The sequence below is a fragment of the Cryptosporidium hominis genome (assembly GCF_000006425.1).
Source record: "Cryptosporidium hominis TU502 chromosome 4 CHRO014029, whole genome shotgun sequence".
NCBI lineage: Eukaryota > Apicomplexa > Conoidasida > Eucoccidiorida > Cryptosporidiidae > Cryptosporidium > Cryptosporidium hominis.
The window spans coordinates 1-25,553 of NW_667404.1; the positions used below are offsets into that span (position 1 = coordinate 1).

At 33.3% G+C, this 25,553-nt stretch overlaps 9 protein-coding genes across 9 annotated transcripts; 6 read left to right on the forward strand and 3 right to left on the reverse strand.

Moving 5' to 3' along the window:
* The first annotated feature begins 1,428 nt into the window (after nucleotides 1-1,428).
* On the forward strand, nucleotides 1,429-2,304 carry Chro.40066 (oocyst wall protein 7 precursor). The annotated part of the gene is made up of 1 exon (XM_662477.1): nucleotides 1,429-2,304. One exon carries the CDS (start codon nucleotides 1,429-1,431, stop codon nucleotides 2,302-2,304), a length of 876 nt encoding a protein of 291 aa, XP_667569.1.
* Nucleotides 2,305-3,431: 1,127 nt separating this feature from the next.
* Chro.40067 (hypothetical protein) lies at nucleotides 3,432-8,864 on the forward strand. The annotated part of the gene is made up of 1 exon (XM_662478.1): nucleotides 3,432-8,864. One exon carries the CDS (start codon nucleotides 3,432-3,434, stop codon nucleotides 8,862-8,864), a length of 5,433 nt encoding a protein of 1,810 aa, XP_667570.1.
* Nucleotides 8,865-10,787: 1,923 nt separating this feature from the next.
* Nucleotides 10,788-11,942, forward strand: Chro.40068 (hypothetical protein). The annotated part of the gene is made up of 1 exon (XM_662479.1): nucleotides 10,788-11,942. One exon carries the CDS (start codon nucleotides 10,788-10,790, stop codon nucleotides 11,940-11,942), a length of 1,155 nt encoding a protein of 384 aa, XP_667571.1.
* A 194-nt stretch (nucleotides 11,943-12,136) lies between these two features.
* Nucleotides 12,137-13,288, reverse strand: Chro.40069 (26S proteasome regulatory subunit S5A). Its single annotated transcript, XM_662480.1, has 1 exon — nucleotides 12,137-13,288. One exon carries the CDS (start codon nucleotides 13,286-13,288, stop codon nucleotides 12,137-12,139), a length of 1,152 nt encoding a protein of 383 aa, XP_667572.1.
* A 996-nt stretch (nucleotides 13,289-14,284) lies between these two features.
* Chro.40070 (vacuolar ATP synthase) lies at nucleotides 14,285-15,556 on the forward strand. Its single annotated transcript, XM_662481.1, has 1 exon — nucleotides 14,285-15,556. The coding sequence occupies one exon, from the start codon at nucleotides 14,285-14,287 to the stop codon at nucleotides 15,554-15,556; it is 1,272 nt and encodes a 423-aa protein (XP_667573.1).
* Nucleotides 15,557-15,781: 225 nt separating this feature from the next.
* On the reverse strand, nucleotides 15,782-16,873 carry Chro.40071 (hypothetical protein). Its single annotated transcript, XM_662482.1, has 1 exon — nucleotides 15,782-16,873. The coding sequence occupies one exon, from the start codon at nucleotides 16,871-16,873 to the stop codon at nucleotides 15,782-15,784; it is 1,092 nt and encodes a 363-aa protein (XP_667574.1).
* A 711-nt stretch (nucleotides 16,874-17,584) lies between these two features.
* Nucleotides 17,585-18,505, forward strand: Chro.40072 (hypothetical protein). Its single annotated transcript, XM_662483.1, has 1 exon — nucleotides 17,585-18,505. The coding sequence occupies one exon, from the start codon at nucleotides 17,585-17,587 to the stop codon at nucleotides 18,503-18,505; it is 921 nt and encodes a 306-aa protein (XP_667575.1).
* Nucleotides 18,506-19,695: 1,190 nt separating this feature from the next.
* Chro.40073 (ubiquitin-conjugating enzyme) lies at nucleotides 19,696-20,052 on the forward strand. The annotated part of the gene is made up of 1 exon (XM_662484.1): nucleotides 19,696-20,052. One exon carries the CDS (start codon nucleotides 19,696-19,698, stop codon nucleotides 20,050-20,052), a length of 357 nt encoding a protein of 118 aa, XP_667576.1.
* A 1,742-nt stretch (nucleotides 20,053-21,794) lies between these two features.
* Nucleotides 21,795-24,038, reverse strand: Chro.40074 (hypothetical protein). The annotated part of the gene is made up of 1 exon (XM_662485.1): nucleotides 21,795-24,038. The coding sequence occupies one exon, from the start codon at nucleotides 24,036-24,038 to the stop codon at nucleotides 21,795-21,797; it is 2,244 nt and encodes a 747-aa protein (XP_667577.1).
* Between the last annotated feature and the right edge of the window lie 1,515 nt (nucleotides 24,039-25,553).

A 25,553-nucleotide genomic window follows, 5' to 3' on the forward strand; every position in this document is an offset into this window, starting at 1 on the left:
TTACTTACTATTGGAAAATGAATGTGTTTTTCCAATGCATTCAAAACCTGATTTGATTTGCCCGGAATCCTTTGTTCCACTAAGCAATGGAAATTGTCAGAAAGATATAAGAGTTCCCGCAGCACTGGAATGTCCTCCAGAATACATTTTAAATAATGGTGAATGTGAGAAAAGAGTCGAAGTTACAATATCACAATTTAATAAAATTTGTCCATTAGGTTTTAACTTGGATACTGATGGAAATTGCACAAAACAAGTAAATATGAATGCTTTATTTACTTGTAAAGAAGGTTATGAAAAATCTCCAGTTGGAAATGGAGAAAATGGCTGTGTTAGATCAATTGTAATAGATGCGAGATATAGATGTTCACAAGAGTAAGTTTGGATTTGATTAAAAGTAATTATTTTAATTCATCATAGATATGAACTTATAGATAATAAATGTGTAAAGAAGATGACAAAGCCTCCAATGGTTTCTTGTCAAGAAGGTAAGTTTTCCATATCGTTATTCAAATAAATAACACTAAAATAAAAACTATTTACAATGCTTTATTTCTTAATCATTATTTTAACTAAATTAGGTTATTCTTTGGAAAATAATATTGAATGCGTTAAACAAAGCAAGTTACCAGCTAAATTTGAATGTCCAAAGAAGAAAGATTATATGTATAATCCACAAACAAAGTTATGTCATTCAATGAGTCATCATCATTCTCGTAAGTTATTAATTTGAAAATATATCAAAGAAATTAAAAATAATAATAACCTTTTTAATATCAGAGAAAACACATCAGCCATTAGTAGTATGTCCAGCTGGATCTATCCCACAAGACAATAGTCACTGTTTATCTATTGAAAAGTCACCTCCAAAAGTGGAATGCCTTGATTCAGGTAAGTTATTTTGACGGAAAAAATGTTTTTGAAAAGAAAGTTTGAATTTGACTGTTTTTAATAATTTATAGGTTGGATTTTTGATCAGAGCATGAAATTATGTGTATACAATGAATATACAAGTGTAAATTTTGAATGTCCCATGAATTCTCAAAATATAGGTAACGGAAAGTAAGTTGAAATAGGAAATAAATAGTAAAAATAAAACACTTTACTTTAAAAATACAAAGATGTAAAGTAATGGAGACTGAAAGTACTGATATTGAATGTCCACCTGAATTTGTATATGAAGGAAATGGACTATGTATTAGCAGAATACAAGCGGATCCCCAGATTAAATGTCCAAATGGTAAGTTTTAATTGAGTACTTGTACAAATTTTTTTTTCCTAATTTACAAGCCTTATTTAAATAATATTAACTTTATTGAATCATTGAAAATAGGATCATCTGCTACTCCTCAAGGAACATGCTTAAAAATTGAATTAATATTACCAAAACCAATTTGTCCAGAAGGACTTAGACCATCAATAACAATAATGGATGGACAAATTCCATTGTGTATAGGAAGAGAAACAGTACCAAAACAAGAAACTTGTCCTTCAAATTATGAACTTGTGACAGCCTCTGATACTGGGTTAAGAAGATGCAGAACATATACAAAAAGTGAACCAATAATAGCTTGTGCGAATGGATTTGTAGAGGATACTCAAGGTTGTGTACAAACTATTACATCTTCTCCAAGACTACTATGCCCAGAAGACTATATACTTCAATATTCTAGATGTATTAAGCAAATTGAGGATATGCCAAATAAAATGTGTCCAGCAGGATTTGAATTGATTGACGATGACCAATGCAGTCAAACAGTTTACTCGAAGCCAATTCCAAATTGTCCTGACGATTATATGTTTGACAATATCGTTAAAAGATGTTATAAAGTAGATGTCCAATATGATTTTGCATCTGTAGATACAGGTATTTACAAACAAAATTTTACAAGCATTGTACAGACAGGAGAAAAGAATGATGATAAAGAAGAAAAAACAAGTGAAAATGAGACAATTAAAGAAACTTTTCAAACGAATAATCCTCCTTTCCAGAATCAAATTCCAAATTATCCTGGCGGAAGGTATCCTCCATATCAGAGAATGCTCCCTCCTCAAACTCAATCTCAATCCATAAGGCCCCCTCCAGTTCAGACAATGTATCCACCACAAGCATATTTACAAAATGGAGTTTATTCGAGCTACGGAGGAATGATGCCTCAACCTACACAACTTAATACTGGTGCTGCAGGGTATGGCTACCCCTTTCCTGGCTTCCAACAATATGCGCCTGCTCCAAGGTTTACAAATAGTCCATCTTACCCAGTTTATATGAGAAGTCTTTCGGAAGAAAAAAATGAGTTATAAAATAATGTTAGATATGTTAATTGTGGAATGATCTTTTAGCAATAAAATATAGCTTCACTAAATATAAATAAGTTTAATATTTTTATTTTCTCCATTTTAATTTCTATCCTCCCTTCTATTTTTATGTATTTAGAATTGATTAAGGATCGATTATAAAGAATTTTCAAGTTAATTTTTAACTTTTTTTTAGTATTCAAGAAATTATATTTACATCTGTAAACAAAATTATACCTTTTATTTAAATAAATATTATGTTTGATCAGAATTGAACAAGAAAATACAAAAAAAATTTCCAATGGAGAAAGGAACAGGCAAATTTCTATTTAAACAAGTATTTTTTTAAAGATTCCAGTCGTAATCATTCTTTTTATCTAAAAATTCACCAAGTAATTTGTTTTTTTCTGCATGCATACATGTTTTGTGCTACAACATGCAACATAATTTGTCCACATGCATTATTAAATATATGCACACAAAAATTTTTCGATATATTTGGGAATAGAATATGATGATTAGGGGGGGGGGGGAAAAAAAAGTGAGAGAAGCAAACAATAAAGATAATTTTTAAAAATGTTGGGAGTTATATGATCTGGAGCATAAATGTATAAGTTTGGTGAGAATAAAAAGAAAATGGACTGAGTATATTGAAAATTAAACTCTGGGGGCATCAAATGTATCATACCAAGTTTTAAATATCGAAGAAAATAAATGAACATTAACCTCAAGTGCGAAAAACATTTAATAGAATCAAAAAACTTAGAAAAAAGCGGTAAACGTGCAGTAAGAATATTTATATTTAAATAGTCAAGAATAAATAGTAATTTGAATAATTGATAAGGAACTAAACGGCGGGAAAATAAATGTAGACAGATACCAAACAAAAAAATTTTTGGAAAAAAAAGCTGAAAAAGGGCCCACAAGAAGGTATAAAAATTGATCAAGATTATTAAAGTTTCAGAGAGTTCTTGGAAGTTTTTAGGGCATTATTGCCAGAAAGTGGGTAATATATCTGAAATCAGTGAAATTTTTGGAAAAAACAACTGTGTGGATTGTAGTGTAGAATTAGCGAAAAATCGATGACAAGAATAAACTAAAAGAGCCTGGCGCAATATTTAGACTTGAATTCAATGCTGAATCGACTGTATATGGCCGAGAAGGCCTTATCTATACTTCGCAGTGGCAATGCTATACCTTATCCTGAACCACAAGGTAGTGTAAGAAGTCAGTGGGATTTTTTACTACAGGAGATGACATGGATGTCAAAAGATTATTATGAAGAGCGAAGATGGAAAATTTATGCAGCCAGACGTTTATCACAAATGGTTCAGAATTATTGGAGGAAAAAGATGCTCAATTTGGAACGCCATATTTCATCTAAATGTAGCGCATTAATTCAGTCATTTTGGCTTGGGATTGCTGATAATGTAGATCCTGAATTAATACCAAATGATTTGAAGCCATATACAATGGTTGTTCAGCCTGCACCCGTTGGTGAGGATGGTCAGGGTAACGCTTCTAAAAGGCGTTTATATAATTATTGCATAAGACAATTTGAAAGGAGTTTATATGAGTGTGGAAAGCTTAATGAGTTGAATAAGACTGCTAACGACAATAATAAGGAGAAGAAAGTTGAGAATGTTTCAGAAAATGAGATTCCAGCCTCTCCAATGAGCATTGACATCGACCATGACAACGAAAGTTGTCAGTGGGTAGTAGATGAGGATTTATTGCTACAGTTGGATCCACTAGTCTTTGTAAAAACTGCAATTCCACCAACTGCATCATCCACAGATATAATTGATCTAGAAAACATTCCAAATAAGGCTTCAACAACCAATCAAAATATAGGATCTTCGGCATTAGGTGGGACAAATGCAAATACAAACACAAGTAATACGGGAAATACTGTTGGGAATTCTTCCAAATCTTCATCAAACAATTCAGCCATAACCAAATATTCAGAAATATCCGATTTATTTAACGAATTTTCAAAGAAGCAGGAAACTGTAGTGGATTTGAATGATTATCGTAAATATCTCGAGAATTGGGCAGATACTGTTCAAGTACTACTTCAAGGACCTGGAATAATTAATACAAGAGCAGAGTATCGCCCACCTAATTTTCATTTGGATTCAAAGAATTATTTGGTCGCTCCCAGGTCTAACTTTCTGGAGATGGAAGATATATCTCTCATTCTTTCTCTGTTTGTACTTGCAGTGGATCACTTACCAGCATTCTTAAATCGTTATATGGCATCATCTCCTTCTAATGTTGTATATAGATCTTCAGGAGGAATGATATCAGGTTCTTCGTCTCATGAATCTATGGTAAACGACTTTAATGTAGAAAGTAAAAGAAAGAGTAGGAGAAGAGCAGCTTCAAACACAAAGAAGATATCTGGTGTAATGGCTCCACACATTCAATCCTCAGTTTCAATGCCACATGGAGTTTCTGGTGGTATTGGTCTTCCACAATCTTCTGCGGTGTCTTCAGTTGGAGGTGCTATGGGTGGAGGAGTTGCAGGAGGAGCAGTCTCTGCTTCTGGAGGGATTTCAGGTCCTAGCACTGTTCCAATGGTGGGAGACCAATCTACGAGCTTTGATATTCTTGCATATGCTGATACTTGGGATACTTCTGAAGACATTATATTAGTTTATTTCGTTTCTCAATACTCTTCAACACCTAGTTGTGGGGTTTTGAGCAAAAAGTTGGTTTCCACAACAAATTGGAACCTGATTGCATTATCTCATAATTACTTTTTTGGTGCTTTATATGGGAGGATGAAAACAGCAAAGCAATGTCAAGAAAGGTGGAACTTTTTGAATAGGGATGAAATTGATGGATCATCTATTGAGCGTGTTGAAAAGAATGTTAAAAAGGATAAAGCTGCTGAGGATGAAGCTGTTAGTAACAATGGAGAATTATCCGGGAATGCAAGTAACAAAGAAGCAGCTAGTGCTATAGTTATGACTGAAGGCAACGATACAGGTAATGTTACCAAGAGCGATATAGATCGGTTGATGAGGAGGGAGAAGCAAATCCGGATAATGCCCAATTTTAACAAGCGATATATTATAAGCAGTACTCTTTTGAAACATTTAAAGGAGTTTAGTAAATCTTTGGAAGATTCCGAGGGATCTGAAAACAAAGCGGAGAATGGATGCCCTAAAGTTGCTTCAGAAGAAGTTGGAGGTGAATTGGCTGGAACAATAGATTCATCTTCAATAAAAGATTCAAAGGAATTAGAGAAAATGGAAAGTAATGTTACTGATGGTAAAGCTATTTATGGAGACAACTTGCTATATTTCAAGAAAAAGATAATTCCTAAGATGACCATATTGAATTTAATCGAAAAGAGCAGGAATGTGAGAAGTAAGACCGAGAATCATTTGGAGAATAATTCGGGTTCTAATAATGATAATAGTGCCGGCTCTAGTATATTAGCTTCTCAGAATAATCAGGGTTCTGAAAGTACCCATAGCGAAGTTAAAAGCCAGAATATTGTTTCCAATAATGGTGAAGATGGTGAATGCACTAATAGGAGGAATAACAAGGGGTCAAATAATATTAAGACGGTAAGCTCTTATCAGAGAGAGCAATTGGAGCTTTTATCTTCAATAGTGAGCAAATTTGGTGCAAATATGAGAAAGAGGTCATTACAGAATCAGCAGTTTCAAGACTCTTTCCAGATTACTTCTTATCTACAGACAATTCAACAAAATTATGGGTCAAACATCCTTCAGGACGGGGTATTACCACCTCACCAGAGCCATGCAAATCTAGTAGCACATGTTAATCAGATGCTAAATCAACATATAGAGTCTACAATGGCCAATTATAATAATACTGGAGGTAGTAATGTTGGCAACAATACTGCCACAAGTACTAATACTGGTGGCGTAAATACTAATCCCAATAATGCTGGGACTTCTAATACTAATGCTGGTGGGAATAATATCAACGGAAATGTTAACAACAATATTGGCGGTGGAGGTAGCATTGTTGGAAATAATTCTAATGGAGTAATTAACTCAGGCTCAGGTGGTCCTAGTACCAGTAGTAACATGCCGAATCATACTCAAGGTAATTCCGGTACTCAAATGGGAGGTGGAGCTCAATTAGGATCTTCCAATTTTACTCCTCTTCCAAGCGGAATACCTCCCCATTTATTAGCTCCAGGGAATCTTCCTTCTGCAACTAGTGTTGAGGAGTATCTATCTCGTTTACCTGGGATTGATATACAGCTAAAGCTGATCGATTATTCCCTGGATAGGTATCGCCAGAGCACAATGGGAGGAAGATACGGAGGCACTGGGATTTTGATGTCGACTTCTTCAACATGTAGAAAGCCTCAATTACCCGAGTTTTTGCTACAGCGCTCGGTAATTAATAGCGGAGCTAATTCAGGTATGGCTGGTGGGCAGCAGGGGACCAATATTCATGGAGTTGGCCAACATGTTGGAATGGTGCCCCCTCAACAGGGGATGATTCATCAGGGAGGAGGTGTCAGCGGTGGTGTGGGAGGCGATCAGCAGGTTCCTTTGCAGCAGTCATCTTACACCCCTCCAGTAATCTCTGGACAACCTGGTCAGATGATTCTTCCAAATAACCAGATGATTAAGATGAAGAAGAGGGAGATTAACCAGAAACAGGTGGTTGCTCAGGCCAGCAATATAAAGAGGAGGAAAACCAATATGATTCCTCCCAACTCTCAACCAAATAGCATGATGGGGCCAAATGGAGTTCAAGGGGAAATGATTCAGTCTCATGGAAGGATTGGGATGATGCAGGGAATACCTCAACATATGGGAGGAGCAGGCCAGGGAATTCCACAACCACATTCCCATCCTCACTCCCATCACCTTCAACAGCAACAACCTGGTTCCTCTTCTCAGTTACAGCCTCAGCAATACCAGGCTCAGCAGTACCATCCACAACAACATCCGCAACAACATCCACAACAACATCCACAACAACATCCACAACAACAGCAACACCCACAACAACAACAGCAACACCCACAACAACAACAGCAACATCATCAACAGCAAATACAACAGAACCAGCATTCGATTCCCCAAGTTCAACATCATCACCAGCAGTACCAGCAACAACAGCAACAACAGCAACAACAGCAACAGCAGCAGCAACAACAACAGCACCCTCACTCTCATCCCCATGTTCAGCAACAACCAATCCAGGGACAAGCACACACTCAACATACATCTCACCCTTCATTAGGTAATTCCCAAATACACCTTTCTATGCAACAAATGCAACAACAAAAATACAACCAGTATCACTCACAACAGGTAACTCCCCAAGCCCAGTCTTCCCACCAACAACATCATATAGGTAATCCATATCAACAAACCCAAAATCAGGGCCAATATCATTCTCAGCAAATGGGAATGATGCAGGGTCCAATGGTTGGACCTGATGTACATGGAGGAAATTCTACTGCAGGAGCTTATGGCCAGAATATGGGCACTAAGAGAGGAGTTCAGCCTGGAGGAATGAACCACCCATCTGCACAGATGATGAATACTCAGGGTTCCCATGGAGCTGTAGGCGGTATCGGGAGTGTCTCATCTTCATCTATAGTCGGAAGTAATGGTAATAGCGGTAATAGTGTTGGTATTGGAAACAATGGGAACGGAGGAAATATGTCTAGGCAAGTGAATACTTATATAGGATACTCTGGTATGCAAAGCAGAGGAGGGAACGGGCCCGGGGATATGAACTCCGGGATGGGAGAAGGCGTAATGGGAGTTGGGATGAACGTGAATGGGCCTGGACAAGCTCCAGGGGTAGCTTCACACCAAGTTTCTACAAGCGGCCGACTTATTCCTCCATCTTCGTCAATGGATGGCCAGAGGTACAGTAATGCAAGCTCAAATGCAAGTAGCATGAATGGGGTTGGAATGGGAGGAGGTGGAGTCTCTGGAACAAGTTCGGGATTACCATCAAATGAGAATAGCATTTCAGGAACTCACAAGATGGTGGCGGGAGGTATCCCTCAACATCAACAACAGCCGCAGTCAATGCAGAAACTAGGAGTATCCAATCCTGGATATATTGGAGGTGGAAATACTGGCACAATGGGAGGAAATAACTCCGAAATGTGGGTTGGCGGCGGAAACGTAGATTTGGTAACAGGAGGAGGCCCTACTTCATCACAGTCTCTTCCGGTAGTTCACCATCAATCTCACTCAAATATTGGAAGCGGAATTCCTCATGGCACGGGCATGATCAGTGGAGGAGGTGGAGGAATGCATTCTGATACACACTTAGGACCTTCTATTAAGCAAAACTCAATGAATCAGCATTACAGCAATTTGACTGGAGATTTAAATTCTAATATTGGAGCAGCAGCAACTGCAGTAGGAGGAGCTTTGAATGGAGTCCAGGTCACTGGTGGTATGGATGAGGGGGTAAGTATTACTGGAGCTGGCCATAATACTACCAATTCTACTAATACAGGAGTAATTTCGACTTCTAATTTAAACATTAATATTGCTGATAAAACTAATAACAACATCAATAGTAATTCCCAATGAGAAGCTTTTATAAAAAAGACATAAATATTGTTGATTATTTGTAAATAGAGGCATTCTACATATTGCTAATTTATTGGGTCTTTCTGTAATACAGAATCTTTTTGGAATTAATAATATAAAGTGAATGACCTTGAAATTCTTTTTCAAATAATATTACAATAGCATAAACAAATTAATGAAGAATATAATGTTCTCTTTCTACGATATTTATACTTTGACAATGTGAGAGAACAAAATATGAAAAGGAGTACGAGTTTTAAGTTACTTTTTGCAAGTATACATATAAATACGCATTATGAGAAATATTAAAGGCTTAATACTTCTTTAAATTTCTAAATGTTCTTAGTTAAACATCTTGAATAGGAAGAAGAAGAGGAGAGGAAAAGAAGAACTATTTATGTTTGGTTTTACTTGCTATTATATTAAACTTGCATACAAAATTGTGAAAAATTTATTTTATAATTAAGTTCAATGTAAAAAGAAAAATGGATAAAGGAATTAAATTAATTGTTATATTATTATTTTTTAAAATAGAAAACTATATATTAATTACATCTTAAATACTATTTACTACTTAGCATACGATGAGAACATAGAAAGTAGATTATTAGATATTAATTTAAACATAATAATTATAATTTTTTGCGATTTTAATTCGAATAGACTTGAATTTCATTACTCAAGGTAAATCCCTAATTGATTTCTTTCTCAAATTTGGTTTTTGTTCTATTTAAATTAATATAGTGGGAACCAAAAAAAAAAAAGGAAACAATAGTCACAATTTCAAATGAAGTAGAATAGATATTTTTTCAATTAGAAAAGTAGATAATCTACGAATTTCAGCAATTTTCATTTTGCAAAATTTAGAAATATTGTCCAGGAAGAGAAAGAACTACTTATATATATGGAAGCAAAAATGCACACACGTATTTCTTTTGGATTCTAAGATAGGAAGTATGAGCTTAAGAATTCTATAAATTTTATCTTAGACTTCCCGAATTTTCTATAACAAAGATAATCTAAAAGATAAAGTTGATATATCAATAATAATAATAATATTAATAATAGTGAAATGAAATATTTATATTGTTCATTATCTCGACTTGGTTAAAAAAAATGACGTGTTTTGGCGGCATGTGTGGGGAAAGGATTTTTTGTGGGATTGCAAGTATTGAATAGAAATAAGTATTATGGGTGTTTAAGTGAGAAATATTTAATGAGTGTTTTTTTTTTCTAAATTAGTTGAGCAGGAAAATTGAAGTTTTCCTTTAATATTCGACGGAAGGCAGAGATAAGAGAGAGAGAGTTATCTCACCTCAATCTTTTTGATTGGAAAGGGTCAGAAAGAGTCTTAGCTAATGTCGTGTTGAAGCGGGAAAAGTTTCCAAATTGTTAATTATACGATTTCAGAATATTGTTTGAACAATAGCAGGAGGAAGCATTTCAATCTTTTGAAACTTTAATGGCTATCAGTTACAGAAATTGAAAGGGCTATTGTTCAAATTAATAGATCAATTCTTCAAGATTTAAGTGGCAATATAATAGTAATATTATATTTTGAACATTAAGAGTATTTGCATGCAAATTTACTTGAGCTTATTTAAATAAATTTTTGGATAATAAATAAATTTGTTATATTATTTAATTACTATAGAACTAGAGGAAAAAGAAAGTTGTAAAAGATATTTGGATAAACTAATATATAAAGACTTATCTTGTTTCTTCTTGGGTAAAATATGGAATAAGAGTTTGTTCAATTTCATTGGAGTAGTTAAAAATTCTGGTTAAGTGAATAATATATATTTAAATAATAAATTGATAATTAATAATTACATGTATTAATTTATAAATATTGACTAATTAACATATTATACCATTCCCGAGATTCTATTAGAAGAAAATAGGTAGAGATATTTTGAATCCATGATGAGAAGCAAAAGATTGAGTTATATCCCAACTTTTGAGGATGAAAATGATTTTAAAAGCAATGATTTGAAAAAGGAAATGAATGATCAAGCTATGGAAATTGATGACTGTGGTTGTGATTATGAAGACTTGTTTACTCGCGATAATACTGAGAATGAAAGAGAAGATGGAGAAATTGAGATGATTGATGAAAATGACGAAAATGAGCAAGAGGAAGGTTTATACAAGGATATTGATGGTGACGATGAAAATGATTATGAAGAAAGTGAAGAGGGAAGCGATACTATTTTTCCATTAATTTCTGAACCTTTGAAAACTTTTGTTACAGTAAATCCAGCAACACTTGAAGACGAAGAACTTTGGCCATTATCTAGTTTGAAAAGCTTATGCGAATATGTGGGAATTTCAGTCAAGGGAAATAGGAGGTGCATATTAAATAGATTACAAGCTTGGAATGGAGCTCCATTATCTGGAGCTGGGCATCCAGACTCATATGATACGCGTTCAGCAAGATTTCATACTGTTCCAATGGTGTTTTTAGAAAAAAATAAGGTAGATCAGAGAAGCAAAACAAGAAGTTGTTTAGAAAACAAGATGGAGAAGAACAGAAGCTCTCTAGGAATGAAAGATTCTTTAAATGAAAATGGGAATATAGTTGGTGAAAATCGAGAATTTGATGAGATTGAAGGCAAAAGTAATAATCTTAAAAGCTTTCATTCTCCTTGTATTATTAAAAGAATGGAATCATTAACTTCAACCCCCGTAACATCTTCTAAAAGAGAAATAAAGTCGTGTTTGAATACCACAAGTACTCCTAGAAAGAAATTAACACAAACCTCAAAGTCAGCTGGGAGAATTTGTTTTTCACCTTACAACCATGTAAGAGTTTTTGTATCAAACCCAGGGGAGAGAGAACTCAATATGGATCCTGAATCAATTTTAAGGCTGATTGACGATTATGATTATGAGTTTGAAGAAGATGATAATCGGTTATTAGGAGAATCTTGCAATACAAATACAAACAATTTAGTGAACGAATTTCAAAATAAGGAGACTTTTTTGATAACTAATAAGAATTATATTGATGAAGAGAATAGTAACAAGAGCAACTTCTGGAGTAATTCTGCAAGTGTTTTTGCATCAAATGAATAATTAGTTAATTAGATACCATTTTCAAAACAAATTAATATTTAGTTTTGAAAGATAAATAGTAATTTGTCGATTAGTAGAGTAATATATCAATCAGTTGATAAAATTTAAATTCTTTAACAATCTACAATTAGGAAAGAATAGTAAAATTAAAGAAAAATGAGTAATTAATATCTACTTGTTATAATTAAAATGATCTATTGTTTATCCTTTTTATCTTCTGAATCACTCTTATTAAGCTGTCTTAAAGCATCCTGGATTCTTGGATCATTAATATCAACTCCTGGGATTCCTTGAATAAGCCCTTCAATAGAGTTTGGATCACTTGGATTTCCAGCTTGAGCATTATTCCCTTGGTTAGGATTTGTAGAAGTATTAGATGTATTTTCAGAAGTGGATGTACCTTGTTGCTGATTACTAGTATTAGTGTTATTGGTGGAATCATTGCCAGAAAAGTCTTGAATAGAGAGCAAAAGAGCTTGCCTAAGCTCGTCATCAACTTCCATAGCATTAATCTCATTGATAGTTGGGATAGAGTCAAAGTTATTGGTTGTTGATTGACCTTGTGCAGAGTTAACAGGCTCTGTAGATGAGGGATTTCCTCCAGTATTGCCTTCAAGCCTCATCTGACGGTTTCTTTCCTCCTCCATTGACATCCTGAGTGCCATATAAAGCTCAGGATCAGCGTTAGGATCAATTCCAAACTCAAATCCAGAAGTTTCTCCAGCAGCTCCAGCAAGCCCATCTGCATAAACTCCAGAGGAAGTTCCTTCTCCAAGAACAATGGGAGATGCCATGAGTGCATCAGTTAAGTTTGTAGGAGCAGCAACCTCTACGAAGTTACTGGTATTATCATTATTTGCAGCATTTACCAATGCTTGGAGTCTTTCTCTATTCACGAGAATCTCTCCAAAACTAATAATATCAATAGAAACATTGTTTTTTTTCAAAACTTTTCCAAGCTTCTCTAGCTGTTTCTCAGTTAAGTCGTCTTCTAGAGGACTACCAACAAAACAGACAATTCTTTGCCTTAGATTTTTATTAAGTCTATGCTTAAGAGCCAATTGTGCGATTTGTATTCCTCTGAGAAGATCAATCTTCCCATTAAGCCGAATCCCATCCATTGCATGCATGGTCTTACTTAAATCTGATGTTGGTGTTACCCTCAATTCAATTCTTTCGCCTGCCATTGATAGTATTCCAACAAGATTTTCTGGATTCTGCTGAGTTTTGATTCCAGAGATAAAGTTAGTTGCATCTTGCTGTTGGAGCATTCTTGATGTTCCGTAGTCACCATTTCTTGAATAGTTTGAATTATCCAAACAAATTACTGTTGCTTCCAAAGTCATTGTTACTAATTTTCTAACCTTTCCAATGTATTCCTTCGTTTCTTTAAGTTTAGTTCTTCCTTTCAACGTACTTTTACTGGAATGATATCAGTCCAAGGCTATTGCCATTCTATTTATATATTAATTTTATTCAAAACTGATAAATCTCGTAAATTGTACAATAGCTTATTTTACAAGTATTAATTAAAAATAATATTTAACTCCCCTCAATGGCGCCAATAATTGTGTATAAAATAATTATTATTTTAGCAGAAAAAAAATTGCATATAAAATCTAAATAAGATTTAGGGGGAAGGTAAATGAATTATCAAAAAATTTAGTATATATATTAAATCATACAAAAACAGTTAGAGCATTGCTATTATTAACTTTTCTAGGATTATTGAATTAAGATTTGAACCTCGTTAATTATTTTTAGTTAAATGTAATTATATATTAATAATAAGTAACTAGATTTTAATTTAATACCAAATAATTATTGATCTATACCAATTTAAAGTATTTAGCTTCCCTATTAAATATTGATTGCTTAAATTATTTATCAGGAAGTATTCTCTTTTTTGTAGAGCAATTCTTTTTCTTAGTAAAAATTGCTTATTTAAGTAAGCAGGTTGAAAACTTTAAACCTTGGAAAAAATATGGCGGTAACCGGGGAATTTTTTTTTAATTAAAAATATTTTATTGATATATATTTTTTTTAAAATATTATTTACAAGTTTAATAGGGGTGAAAAAAAATAAATATATTTGGGACGAGGGAACAAAAAAAAAAAAAGTTAATTATTACAAGTTATCTAAGCAAAAAGGAATATTTTGTAATAAATCAACAAATATCTAGGTCAATTTATGGAGGAAGAAAATAAGCAGTGATTAATTAAAAGCGAGTATTTATTACAATATAAAGGATTAAAAAAATTGGATAACGCCATTATTATTAATCATTATTTAAGCAACTAAAAGTTTTAGTAAATATTTGTTAGTGATTTAGTGAACTAATATGGGATCATCTGATAGCAATAAGGAATCTCAAACTCAACAATATTTGATAGTGGCATGTGCCTTAACTGAAAATAGTAAGGATTCGATTAAAGATGAACTGATAAAGAGTTCAAAGAATATCAGCTCAAATGTGAATGTATTGGATTTTGATGTTCCATTTTCACTAAAGTTTGGAGCATTTGACGATTTAGTCAAGTTAGTGGACGATTTAGCCAAACATGATACCGGTGTAGAAGTTGTTTTGAGGAGAGTAGAAAGATTGGGTCTAGAACTAGACCCTGGAATGGAATTGAGAATCATTTGGCAAAGAAGTTCATATACAATACAACAATATTTGAGAAGTTTCTCCTGGGATCACGCTAAATTTCCTAAAGAAAGATCAATGAAAGAGAATTTGGCAGCATTGTTACAATCAGTCTCTAAATTGGATACAGATTTAAGAGCAAAATCTGCTCAATTTAACGAGGTAAAGGCTTCAGTTCAAAATAGTTTTGGGAAATCAGCAACTCAAGGTTCTTCAAATTCAGGTAATGGTGCAGAAAGTGGAACTTCTAATACTAGTGGCAACAATTTAATGGTAGTATCTGGAACTTTGAATACAAAAGACTTAACTGATGTAATTACACCAGAATGTATTGAAAGTGGCGACATTGTAGATACTGAGCATATTATTACTGTTTTTGTTATTGTTCCAAAAGGAAACAAGGAAAACTTCTTGAGTAGTTATGAAAGCTTTGACAAATATGTTGTTCCAAAGTCTGCCAAATTCATTAAAGGGATTACTGACAAGGATGGAAATGAAATAACTCGGGTTTTAATATTCAAGTCTTCTGTTGAGAATTTTAAGACAAACTGTAAAAATCATAAATTTATTGTAAGAGATGACTTTAAATACTCACAAGAGAAGTATAACCATTTAATGAGTACTCGTCAAAAGCTTTTACAAGAGAAGGATAAGCAGGAAAAGTACCTTAAGAGAATGTGTTTTGCTGGATTCTCTGAAATTTTCATTTCTTGGATACATGTTAAGGCTATGAGATGCTTTGTTGAGGCTGTATTACGCTATGGAGTCCCACCACAATTTGCCTCATTCATGATTAGTATGGATTCAAATCAGTCAAAATTGAAGAAGGTCCAGAATTCTGTAGAGAAGGTATTCACTGAAATGGGTAGAATTGGCGCTACATTCAAGTCCAATGAAAAGGACGTTGATGACGAATACACTCCATATGTATTTTTGCAATTCTCTCCATATCAGCAATCTCTTTGAGTTTTACATTCACCACATAATTCAATCTATAATGAGAGGTGGAGATCTTAGAATTCAGATAGAATATTATCAATTTGTTTTATAATAGAGAGAGATGTTCTTTAATACTAATAATTTTTTTAAATTTTTAATATCCAAATTAATCTTTATTTGATATCTATACTTATATTTATCTACGATTTTGTTTTTTTATGCCTAATTCTAACTATATTTTCTTTCAGTATCTTAGTTTGAGTCGATGTTTGAAGATACTGAAGCTGAAGATGGAGACCAAAGTATATCATAGTTTCTCAGTACATGTTGGCTTTGCTCACCAATTTCTTTACTATTCATATTCTTTCGATCTTCATTTGCTCTATCTTCATCATCGTCCTTATCAGATTGCAAAATATCTTTACTAAACAAAAAGTAATTTCCAATACTGTCCTTGTTTAAATTATTAGTTTCTGTATCAACAGAACTGAAGTAGTGACTTCCATTATTCTCTGGTAAGTCAGTAGTGTTATTATCATAGAGAGCTTTAATTTGTTGACGGACCTTTTCTTGCTGTCTTCTAATTCGTTCAATTCTCTGGGCTGTTGTATTACTTTCCTGATTCTGGTTAGTAATAACTTGAGTTTTTACTGACTCAACTGGAGTAATAATGTTATCCTCATTAAAGCTTGTAACACAAGGTTGAGTTTCCTGCTTATATTTGGCTTCTTTTAATACTGAGGTCCAAGGTGTGTCTATATAAGCTTCCAATACGTTAATAAACGTAAAGATAGTCTCTTGTAAGTTTATTAAGTCTCCATGAAAAAGTTCTAATTGGTCAGAAAGTCTGGACTCTTCATCATGAGTAATATCCTTTTTAATTTTTTCAATTCCCTTTTCAAATTTAAAGTTTCCTTTCCCAAATTTGGAGGGAATGTCCCGATTGCACCAATCTGGAACCTTATTCTGTTCAATTTTCTTTGAGCTCCCCGAAAAAGTCCTTTCTTTGCCAATTAGGTTGTAAAGCTTTCTCATTTGCTCATTAAGAACAACACTAATACTCTCTAGATTTGAAACTGAATTCTTTACTTGTTTACATTGGTATCTAAACCCTTCAAATGAAAACAATTCCTCTTTACATTCTATGCATAATAACTCAGGAATAACATTAGGCAATTCAGTTCCTAGACCCGTAGCAACACCAAACTTATCTCTTTTACAAATCACACACTCATTAGAGTCTTCAAAATTCCCAATTCCTCCTTTTGGGAGCTTTCTTTGATTATTCCCAAATAATAAATCATAAATTAGCTCTTGTTTTGCATAGTTCCTCTGACTTTGCATTGTGAATAAAGGTCTGCTAACCTGATTTAGTTTTTACCTTACTTTTAGGAAAAGTAGAAACTTTGGAGAGCTGTTTTCGTCCTTTATTACTTAAATTTTTTCATGCAAACCCCATGCAAGGCGCCAATATATACACTGAAATAATAAATTTAACTGAATAGGAATTGAAAAGACGCAAATTTTTGCTAAACATTCAGAATCAAACAATTATATTTAATTAACCAATTTACACAAGAGTAGCCATATGGAATCACAGGTTTTAATGCTTTAACACGAATGTTTTTTTTAAATTTTTTGTGCCTTTAAAAATTTAGCAAAGCCTAAATTGTCTCACATTTGACCCGCCTATGTGGAATTATTACATGCAAAGTAAATTAAAATATAAATTTAGAAGTAAATAAAAAAATAAGTTCATTAAAAAAAAAAAGAAATTTAATAAAGGATTTGAGTTAATTATAATAAGGATCACTCTGATTGAGGTTATTTTCTGTTTTTACAGAAACATATTGAGCTAGTATCTACTAGTTTGATTTAATCATAAATATTCCTATATTAAAAATATTCTCCTGGTTAATGTAGCATAAATTGAGTGGCTTTTTGATTAGTATAAAATATATCTCTATTTATTTATTTAAAAAAAAGGTAAAGGTCGATTATTTGTTGTTCTCAGAATTAACAGCTGGTAAATTAGAATGTAAAGAAATATTAAGAATGAATACTCCAACTAAAAAGAATACTCAAGATAAGGTTAACGATGAATCTTTATTAGGTTCATACTACAGACTAAAGTCTTATAAAAAGCTTACAAGTAATAAGAAAAAGTCTACGATAAATGGAGAAGTTTCCAACCAAAATATAGACGAAAACGCAATTTATACAACTCCAATAAGAAGCTCTCGAAGAATAAGTTCACGCACGAATTATGCAAAAAAAGAGCCTAATCTTTTGGATTATTCACCAGATTCCAAGAATGGGAAAATTTTAGTCACTCCGAATCCATATATCAGAGATGATATTGTTGAGGAATTACTAAATGATATGCTTTTGAAGTATAAAGACAAAATTCAAATAATCAGTTTTAATAAACAACCTCAAATACTTGATGAGAGCAATAAAGATGAAATTGAGGATTTATATACGAAGTTTAATTCAAAACTACAAATTAATGATTCTGATACAAGAACAATCCATTCTATTGAAAAAGAGACCTTTGAAATTCAGGAAGAAATTAATTGTGAAGACAAAAATGAAGAAAAAAATCAAGAGATAGAAGATGAAAAACTTAAGCCTATCTTACCAAAACTAACAGGGAAAAAAGAATACTTTGTTTGCAGAAATAAACCAAGAAAATTCATTGGGGGTGGCACAGTAACTAACCCAATATTGGTAAATAATACATGCAAATACGAAATTATTGCAGAAAACGAATATTGGATGGTTGTTGAGTTCCCAAAGAACAGCAGTCTATATAGGAAACATAACTGTCCACGTGTACTCACTCAAAAGAGAATATTTGGGAGTCCAGTTAATTGCCCAGCAGTACAGTCTATTGACGAGTACAAAACCTTACATTCAGAACTGAAACAATTGCTAGAACTTAGTAATTACTGTTATTCCCCAGATTTGTTTTAATTCGAAGCAAGAATTGATTTATAATAACTAATTGTAAACATTCTTTAATATTTATTTGTTTTGCGAGACAAAGAAAACATTACAAGTTAGAGTGAACATAGTTTTTTTTCGAAGAACAAATAAATATAATTATTTATTTTCCGAAGAAAAACTGAATTAAAAAAAAAACTCTTATTATTTCAAATAATATTTGTGTGCATGTATAATTAATATTCAAAATCTCCTATTTTTTAAAATTCTTGCAAAAATTCTAAATTTAGGAAAAAAATAACTTAACAAAAATTTGTAAAATATTTTCTCTCTTTATTCCTCTCTCTCTCTTGAAAGTATTAGTAAATATTTGCAATTTTATTGGTCTTTCTATTTTATTCCATAGTAATCATTTTGTGACAATTTTCCCAAACTTTAACAAATTTTCCACTTTTTACCCACATCAACACAATTCCCGCCTTCTGTACTAAACGGGGGTGGCGCCTTTGAGGCGCGCAGCGTAGATTTCATTGATATTTTTGTTGTTCAGCTATTAGTTTAAATAAATTTGAGCAAAGGGGGAAAGCTAAGGAAAAAATCGTAGCTTTAAAGTTGGTCAATAAAATTATTTTTCAAAACTTCAAAGCAATATAGAATTAGAGTCATATATTTGCGAGAACATTTCTTCTAACCCAAGATTAAACAGAAAGGTCAAGAAAGATGGCATTAAAACGAATTCACAAGGTAAGTTTTTGACAGTTTGTTGGCCAGTTTCCCATTTTGTATGATGTAATACCACTTTTAAGTGCTAAATTTTTTTTATTGGGGGGGTAATTTAATGACTATTTTATTTGTCCACAAAATTCTTAAATAACAGCTTTTTTCGTGTGGCTTATTTATTTACCTTTTTTAATTTAATATTGGACATTCTACGTCGTTAAATGTTTGCATTTAAGCCATGGTTGATTGGGGAGAATCAATTAATTTAAGAGCTTCCTTCCCTTTAGATTTTTGCTGCATTATTAGTTGGAGTACAGCATTTCATACTAACTGGGTGCTTGCCTGTGATTTGATAGGCTTCAAACTGGCAAACTGTTTTCCCAATATTTGTATTAACTAATCATTTGTTTCATATATTTCTATTTTTAATAATTCAGGAATTAAGTGACTTAAATAGAGATCCACCAACAAATTGCTCAGCTGGTCCTATAGGAGATGACATGTTTCACTGGCAAGCAACTATTATGGGTCCAGATGACAGTTCATATGCTGGTGGAGTATTCTTTTTAAATATTCAATTCCCCAGCGACTATCCATTCAAACCACCAAAAGTTAACTTTACTACAAAAATCTATCACTGCAATATAAATTCAAATGGGGCCATTTGTTTGGATATTTTAAAGGAACAATGGAGTCCTGCACTAACTATATCAAAAGTCCTTCTTTCTATATCATCACTTTTAACAGATGCTAATCCAGATGATCCTCTAGTACCTGAGATCGCTCACTTGTATAAGACTGACAGGTCGAAGTATGAGCAAACCGCTAGAGAATGGACTCAGAAGTATGCTCAATAAATAAAATTAAAGGAGAGATAGGAGGGGGAAATAGATTTGAAAGAATAGGAAAAGGCGATTGGTTCGAGGTTATATAAAGAGAATATTATGTTTTCCCATTATTACTATAATTATATTATCCTTTTCTTTTGTGAATGGAATAATCGGCCTAGTAGCAGTTCCATAAAAATGGTCTTCAAAATTCCTTGATTAGTACTTGTGAAATTGTTAATATACAATTCACAATTAGCAGGATTAGGAAAGTTTGATACTAAGACTGTTACTTGACTAATCTACTCACATGTATTCCCACTCACTTTTCTATAAGGGCTTTAATAAATTTCAAGGTATTGAGAGTATTATCACCATACATCCTAATTCAAACAGAAGAATTTAACACTTAATTCCCATATGAAGATTTTATACTTTGGTACATTTACCCTATTTATTTAATCAGATTTGGGATAATGTATTCCTTGTCCTCGTATGCCTTAATTATTGAAAATGCGCGGCAATTTATAACTAATTTAGAATGTGGGCCACACTGCAATTTTACTGCTTAAAAACTTATTCGGTTCCTTTTCTTTATCTCAAGGAGTTGGATATTATGCAGTATTTTGGTTTAAATGGAGTTACACCCACATGTTTCTTTAGCTTGATTTTTTAGTATGTTGGTGAGTAGTTTTGTTGGTCTAAGTATATATGCGCACATATGTAGAAGTGTACTTGCGTGCGTAGGGTTTTTAAGAAGGGATACGATCTCAAATTGGCATGAGGTGCTTGGTAGACCTGGCCGGGCAATTCATTATTATGTTGTTCCAAAGTGCGAGACATCCTATTTTTTGCTCAGATGAACTTGCGTTCTTCCATGCTACGTTTGGTAAATTCGTCAAACGATTCCATATTTGATTTGCCAACGCATTAAAACTGTTTTTTTGATGTTGACTTAACCATTACATTATCTACAATGACTAATATTCATATAATTTATTCGGTTAATAACATTTTGTGTTTTTGAGGGGAAAATCGTGAGAAATTAAAGTGTTTTCTAGTGAATAAATGGGATATTACTGGTTAATTCATCAAAATCTGATAGCTCCTTGTTTTTTAAGCAAATACACTCAATTGCAATACAAGATATTTTCTTTACTTGATCAATTTGATAGAAAGATTAACTCAGATTTTACACAAATCAATATCTATACTAAAGTTAAATAATTAAAAAAAAGAAATCAATGGCTTGACCTTTAATTATTATAAAATTACATTGGTCTATTTACACGCAATAGAGATTATTATAAAATTAACTTTGAATTTAATCATGTGGATAAATGTATTATTCGAATTACTCGAATAGAATTAAAGGTTATCATTAAAGCTCAACACAATTACTATTCCAATATAATCGTAGTTCTCTTCTTAGATTACTAAACCTTATACTTCCATTATTGCGTTTCTCGAATACAATTATTAACCTGTAAAACGTCCACATAGAAAATTGCATGCACATGCAATGTAATAACTGTTGTGCAATGCATGCAAAAAAAACTTAACCAAATTTTAAATAATTAAAAAAAAAAATTAGCTAAAATAGTTAAGTCTATGATAAATAGTAATTATATGTAAGTATTGGTTGTTTATAGTGTTTTTACTAATAGTTTATAAGTATTCAAGTATCTATTAATAATAAATTAATTATTAGTCTCTTGATATTGGACTATAAATTGAGAATTTATTCCATACTGTTTAATAAAATATATGTTCTAGCACGTCATCTCAGCATCAAGATATGAAGCATTTCTTGGAATGGATCTGTTGGTTGGATTTTGGTTTCCAGTAGAAAATCCAGCTGCTGAATTGGTATTATTCACCCCAATGACAGGATTTATAGGCATACTAGCAGCTCCGAGGTTAGAATTAGGATTATTCATTGTGCCGGAAAGTCGAATGGTCGATTTAGGAAGATCATTCATTGAACTGTGATGGATACCAGTATTGTTAGAGCTTGAGGAAATACTGACTGAGATTCCTTGTGTGTTGTTTCCATTGCTACTATTACCAAAAGGATCAAAGTTACCTTCAGTGCAAAGCTCATCAATAAGGTCGCACATGGAGGCGGTTTTCCTAAAATATGAACTTATGATAAATTGGTTACTCCCCCCACAGTTACTAGCGAGATCGAGTTTATCCGGATCAGTGAAATGTGGTTCGAAATTGTCTTGAAATAGTAAATGGCGATCAAACCATATTCTTCCTCCTCTCCCTCGTCTACGAACAAGCCTATGAGGTCTGCATGGAGTTCTCAGACTTTGTAGAGGCTCCAATCTGGCAAGGTCAACCCCATTTTTATATATAGACTGAATATAATTCGGAATAGCAATCCTACAGAAGGCGGGTGAAGGCCCAGGTTGTGCTTGGTTTTCCTGGCTCCGTTGGCAATCTTCATTTAACTTTGCAGACTCTATATTAGAAGAACGGCCAGGGGTTTGAGCCATTATGACCTCTCCTTTATTCCCATCACTCATCACCGAAAAAGATTGATCCGTGTTTTCTCCATTCTTAATGGCTTCTGTATGATCTTGTTTACCAGCATAAGTCCTAAAAACATTAAAAATAGAAGAGGTAAGTTGTAAAGAGCCATAGTAATAGTAAGAAAGAAGTGACGTTTCATTTTCCCAAGAATACTTAAGAAGCATATCTAGGTTGCCAATCTCTGAAGATAGCTTTTTAATGAACATACTCAAATCTCCAAAATTAAAACTAGAAGAAAAATCTCCGCCTTGGATTAATAACGGGGAGCCTGCTGTTAAACCCATAACTCCACCGCCAGTAAAAAGCTGAGCAATAGAACCCCCTGCTCCTGTTCCAATAGAAAGCTGGGAAACTCCTCTCATTTCTTTCTTATGTTGTCTCTTCTGTTGCTTGTAGTTCTTTAGCCTATCCCAGATTGGGCATCTATAGAACGGATCGGTGATCTCGTGTCGCCTCTGATCGAAAATGCAAGTGTCCAGCTCCGCCAGTAGAAGCTTCTTTTCATCCCTCTGTCTAAGCTTCCTAAAGCTTTTCTCAACTTTACGGAAGTCGTCCAAAAGCTTCTCCAACTTTTCCAAAGTCTCCTTGTTATTCCTCCTTGGCCGTCTCAAAGTCATTTTTTCTCTCACTCGAGGCCTAAAGCATGCATATGGAGATGAATCATGAGGTGAAGTAATTGGCCAAAAATGACGTAATAGTGGCTTTCCCAACTTATGACGACGCATCCTCCAATACTTATAAATTAACAAGGCCTGTTGATTTTTTATGGATGACAAGCCCCTCTCCCTGCATATTTGCAAAGCTTCATCGAAGCTTATCTCACTCCCTCTACCAGTACTCTTCTCCATAAAATCGATCATCTTAATAAAATCTGACTCAGAAACTCCAACCTTCATGTGTTCAGACAAACTCTGTAAGAACTCCTCATCTATCTTGACCATATTATAATGTACCACAGTCCCATCCTCCAAGCGAATCCCAGAAACAAACTCCTTATGAACTGGAAATCTTATATAGTGTTCAGGCCTTTGAAATGCTATCAGCTTTGGAACATTAAGTGGGCAAATCTCTACTGGAGGAACCAAAATCGATGAAGCTGCAGCTCCCGATAAAGAACCTGACGATCCTCCCAGCCCACCTGCACACGAGCTCCCGCCAGATGACGTGGCAGAACCTGCATGCGAGTTTGTATTAGAGTTATCTTTGTCCTTAGAAGTTGATGAAGATACCGAGGAATCATTTCCAGTAGACTGTTTCTGTGAAGATTTTTCTTTTTCCTTCGCTCTCATTTGATTGATCACCTCTTGGATCCTCTGCTTCTCTTCATCGATTATGTTGCGAACTTCATCAGGCTCAAGTTTGTCATTACCTTCTTCCAGAGCCTTTTCTAATTGGCTAATGGAAAAAACTACTTGGAGCTTTTTCTGTGGGTCCAGTGTCTTTGGCCTCGCATTACGTGTTGAAGTCTGTGACATTCTTTCGATGTTTGCTTCTCTCGTATAAACACTTAAAAGTGACGAGTAACCAACACTCACGTTGGGTACTCTTATAACAATTTCTAAGCCAGAACTTTTAAAATATTCTTAATTATTTCTTTAAATAATATCAAGATTAAAGCAATGCCTCCTTTTTAATTTATCCTTGCTTTTAGCACCTAATTCTTCATCCATTAAATCTCTACTTGTGGCACTAAATCGAATCTTTCTTCTTGTTTCTTCACCAATAATTCCTCAAAAAACCTGCTTCTCACACCCTCTTTTAGCTCCTCCTTTTCCCTTGTAATGCTTACAACACAAATTTTTATCAGACAGCCATTTCTCGAAATCTCCTCCTCAGTCCTTCTACCGCCACTATTCACCTCTTCAAAACTTTGCTTAAAATAATGATTTTAAAGCTCTCCTATTGAGCTTCTTTCTTTCTCTTCTTCCTATCCTTTTCCTCGCCCTTTTTTCTTTTTCCTTATTTTTCCCCCAATTTTTATACCCCGGTACCCCGATTTTATATGGAGACGGATTCTATAATTTCCCCGCCTAATTTTATGTTATTCGTGCAAAAAAAAAAAATCCTTTTTCCCACATTAAATAAATATTAAAACTAATTCTACAAATTTTATCACTAAAAATAGTCTATTCATAGTTATCATTTCCTTCTATTCATTTGATCATTCTTAGCTTATGATTACTTCAACCAGAAACTGACCTCTATATTATTTCTATCTACGGATTTATATCCTCCCCACACCCTTGGATACGTCCACAAATCACCCAGTCTGTTTTTAATTTAAAACTCTACTGATCAAAATACTATTTTATCTGAAAATAACCAGAAATAATCTTCCTAACTTACTTCACACAGTTCACAATAGCCATAAATATAGTAAACCCTAGTCAAAACCAGAGTTTCTTTTTTCTTTGAGAAAAAAAGTAGAAAGAAAAAAATGAATAGATATTAAATTTAGATCAATCGGTTAATTAATGGATAGATTCAATAATTAATTTAACAAGAAATCGACAAAATAAGCAAAATTCTAATTTTAAGTACTTCTTTGCCCTATTATCAACTAAAAACTTACTTGTATAATATACTTATAATTCATTCTTACAAGTAAAAATCCTTCATCGTCTCCTTACTCTACTCCGATATTAATTTAACTTTTATAACTAATTCTAAGTCAATTAATAAATTAGAATCCTCAAAATTAGTCGTCTCACCAATCATTCATCCTCTTTTTCATCATTTCCTACTATGGAGAAAATAAAAATAAAAAGCCATTTCCTTCATATTCAAAATGATGTATAAATAATGGCTCTTATAGATTCTAATCATCCCTATTATTACTATTTTTCATATTCATTTTGGACCTCAATTTATTATTCTTTTTTTCGAGTTATCAAATCCAATTAATATAAAACAAGCCATTTCCCTGCAAAAGTTTTAATGAGTAAAATTTCCGCCATACATTAATTGAACATATTAGATTTATTTTCAAC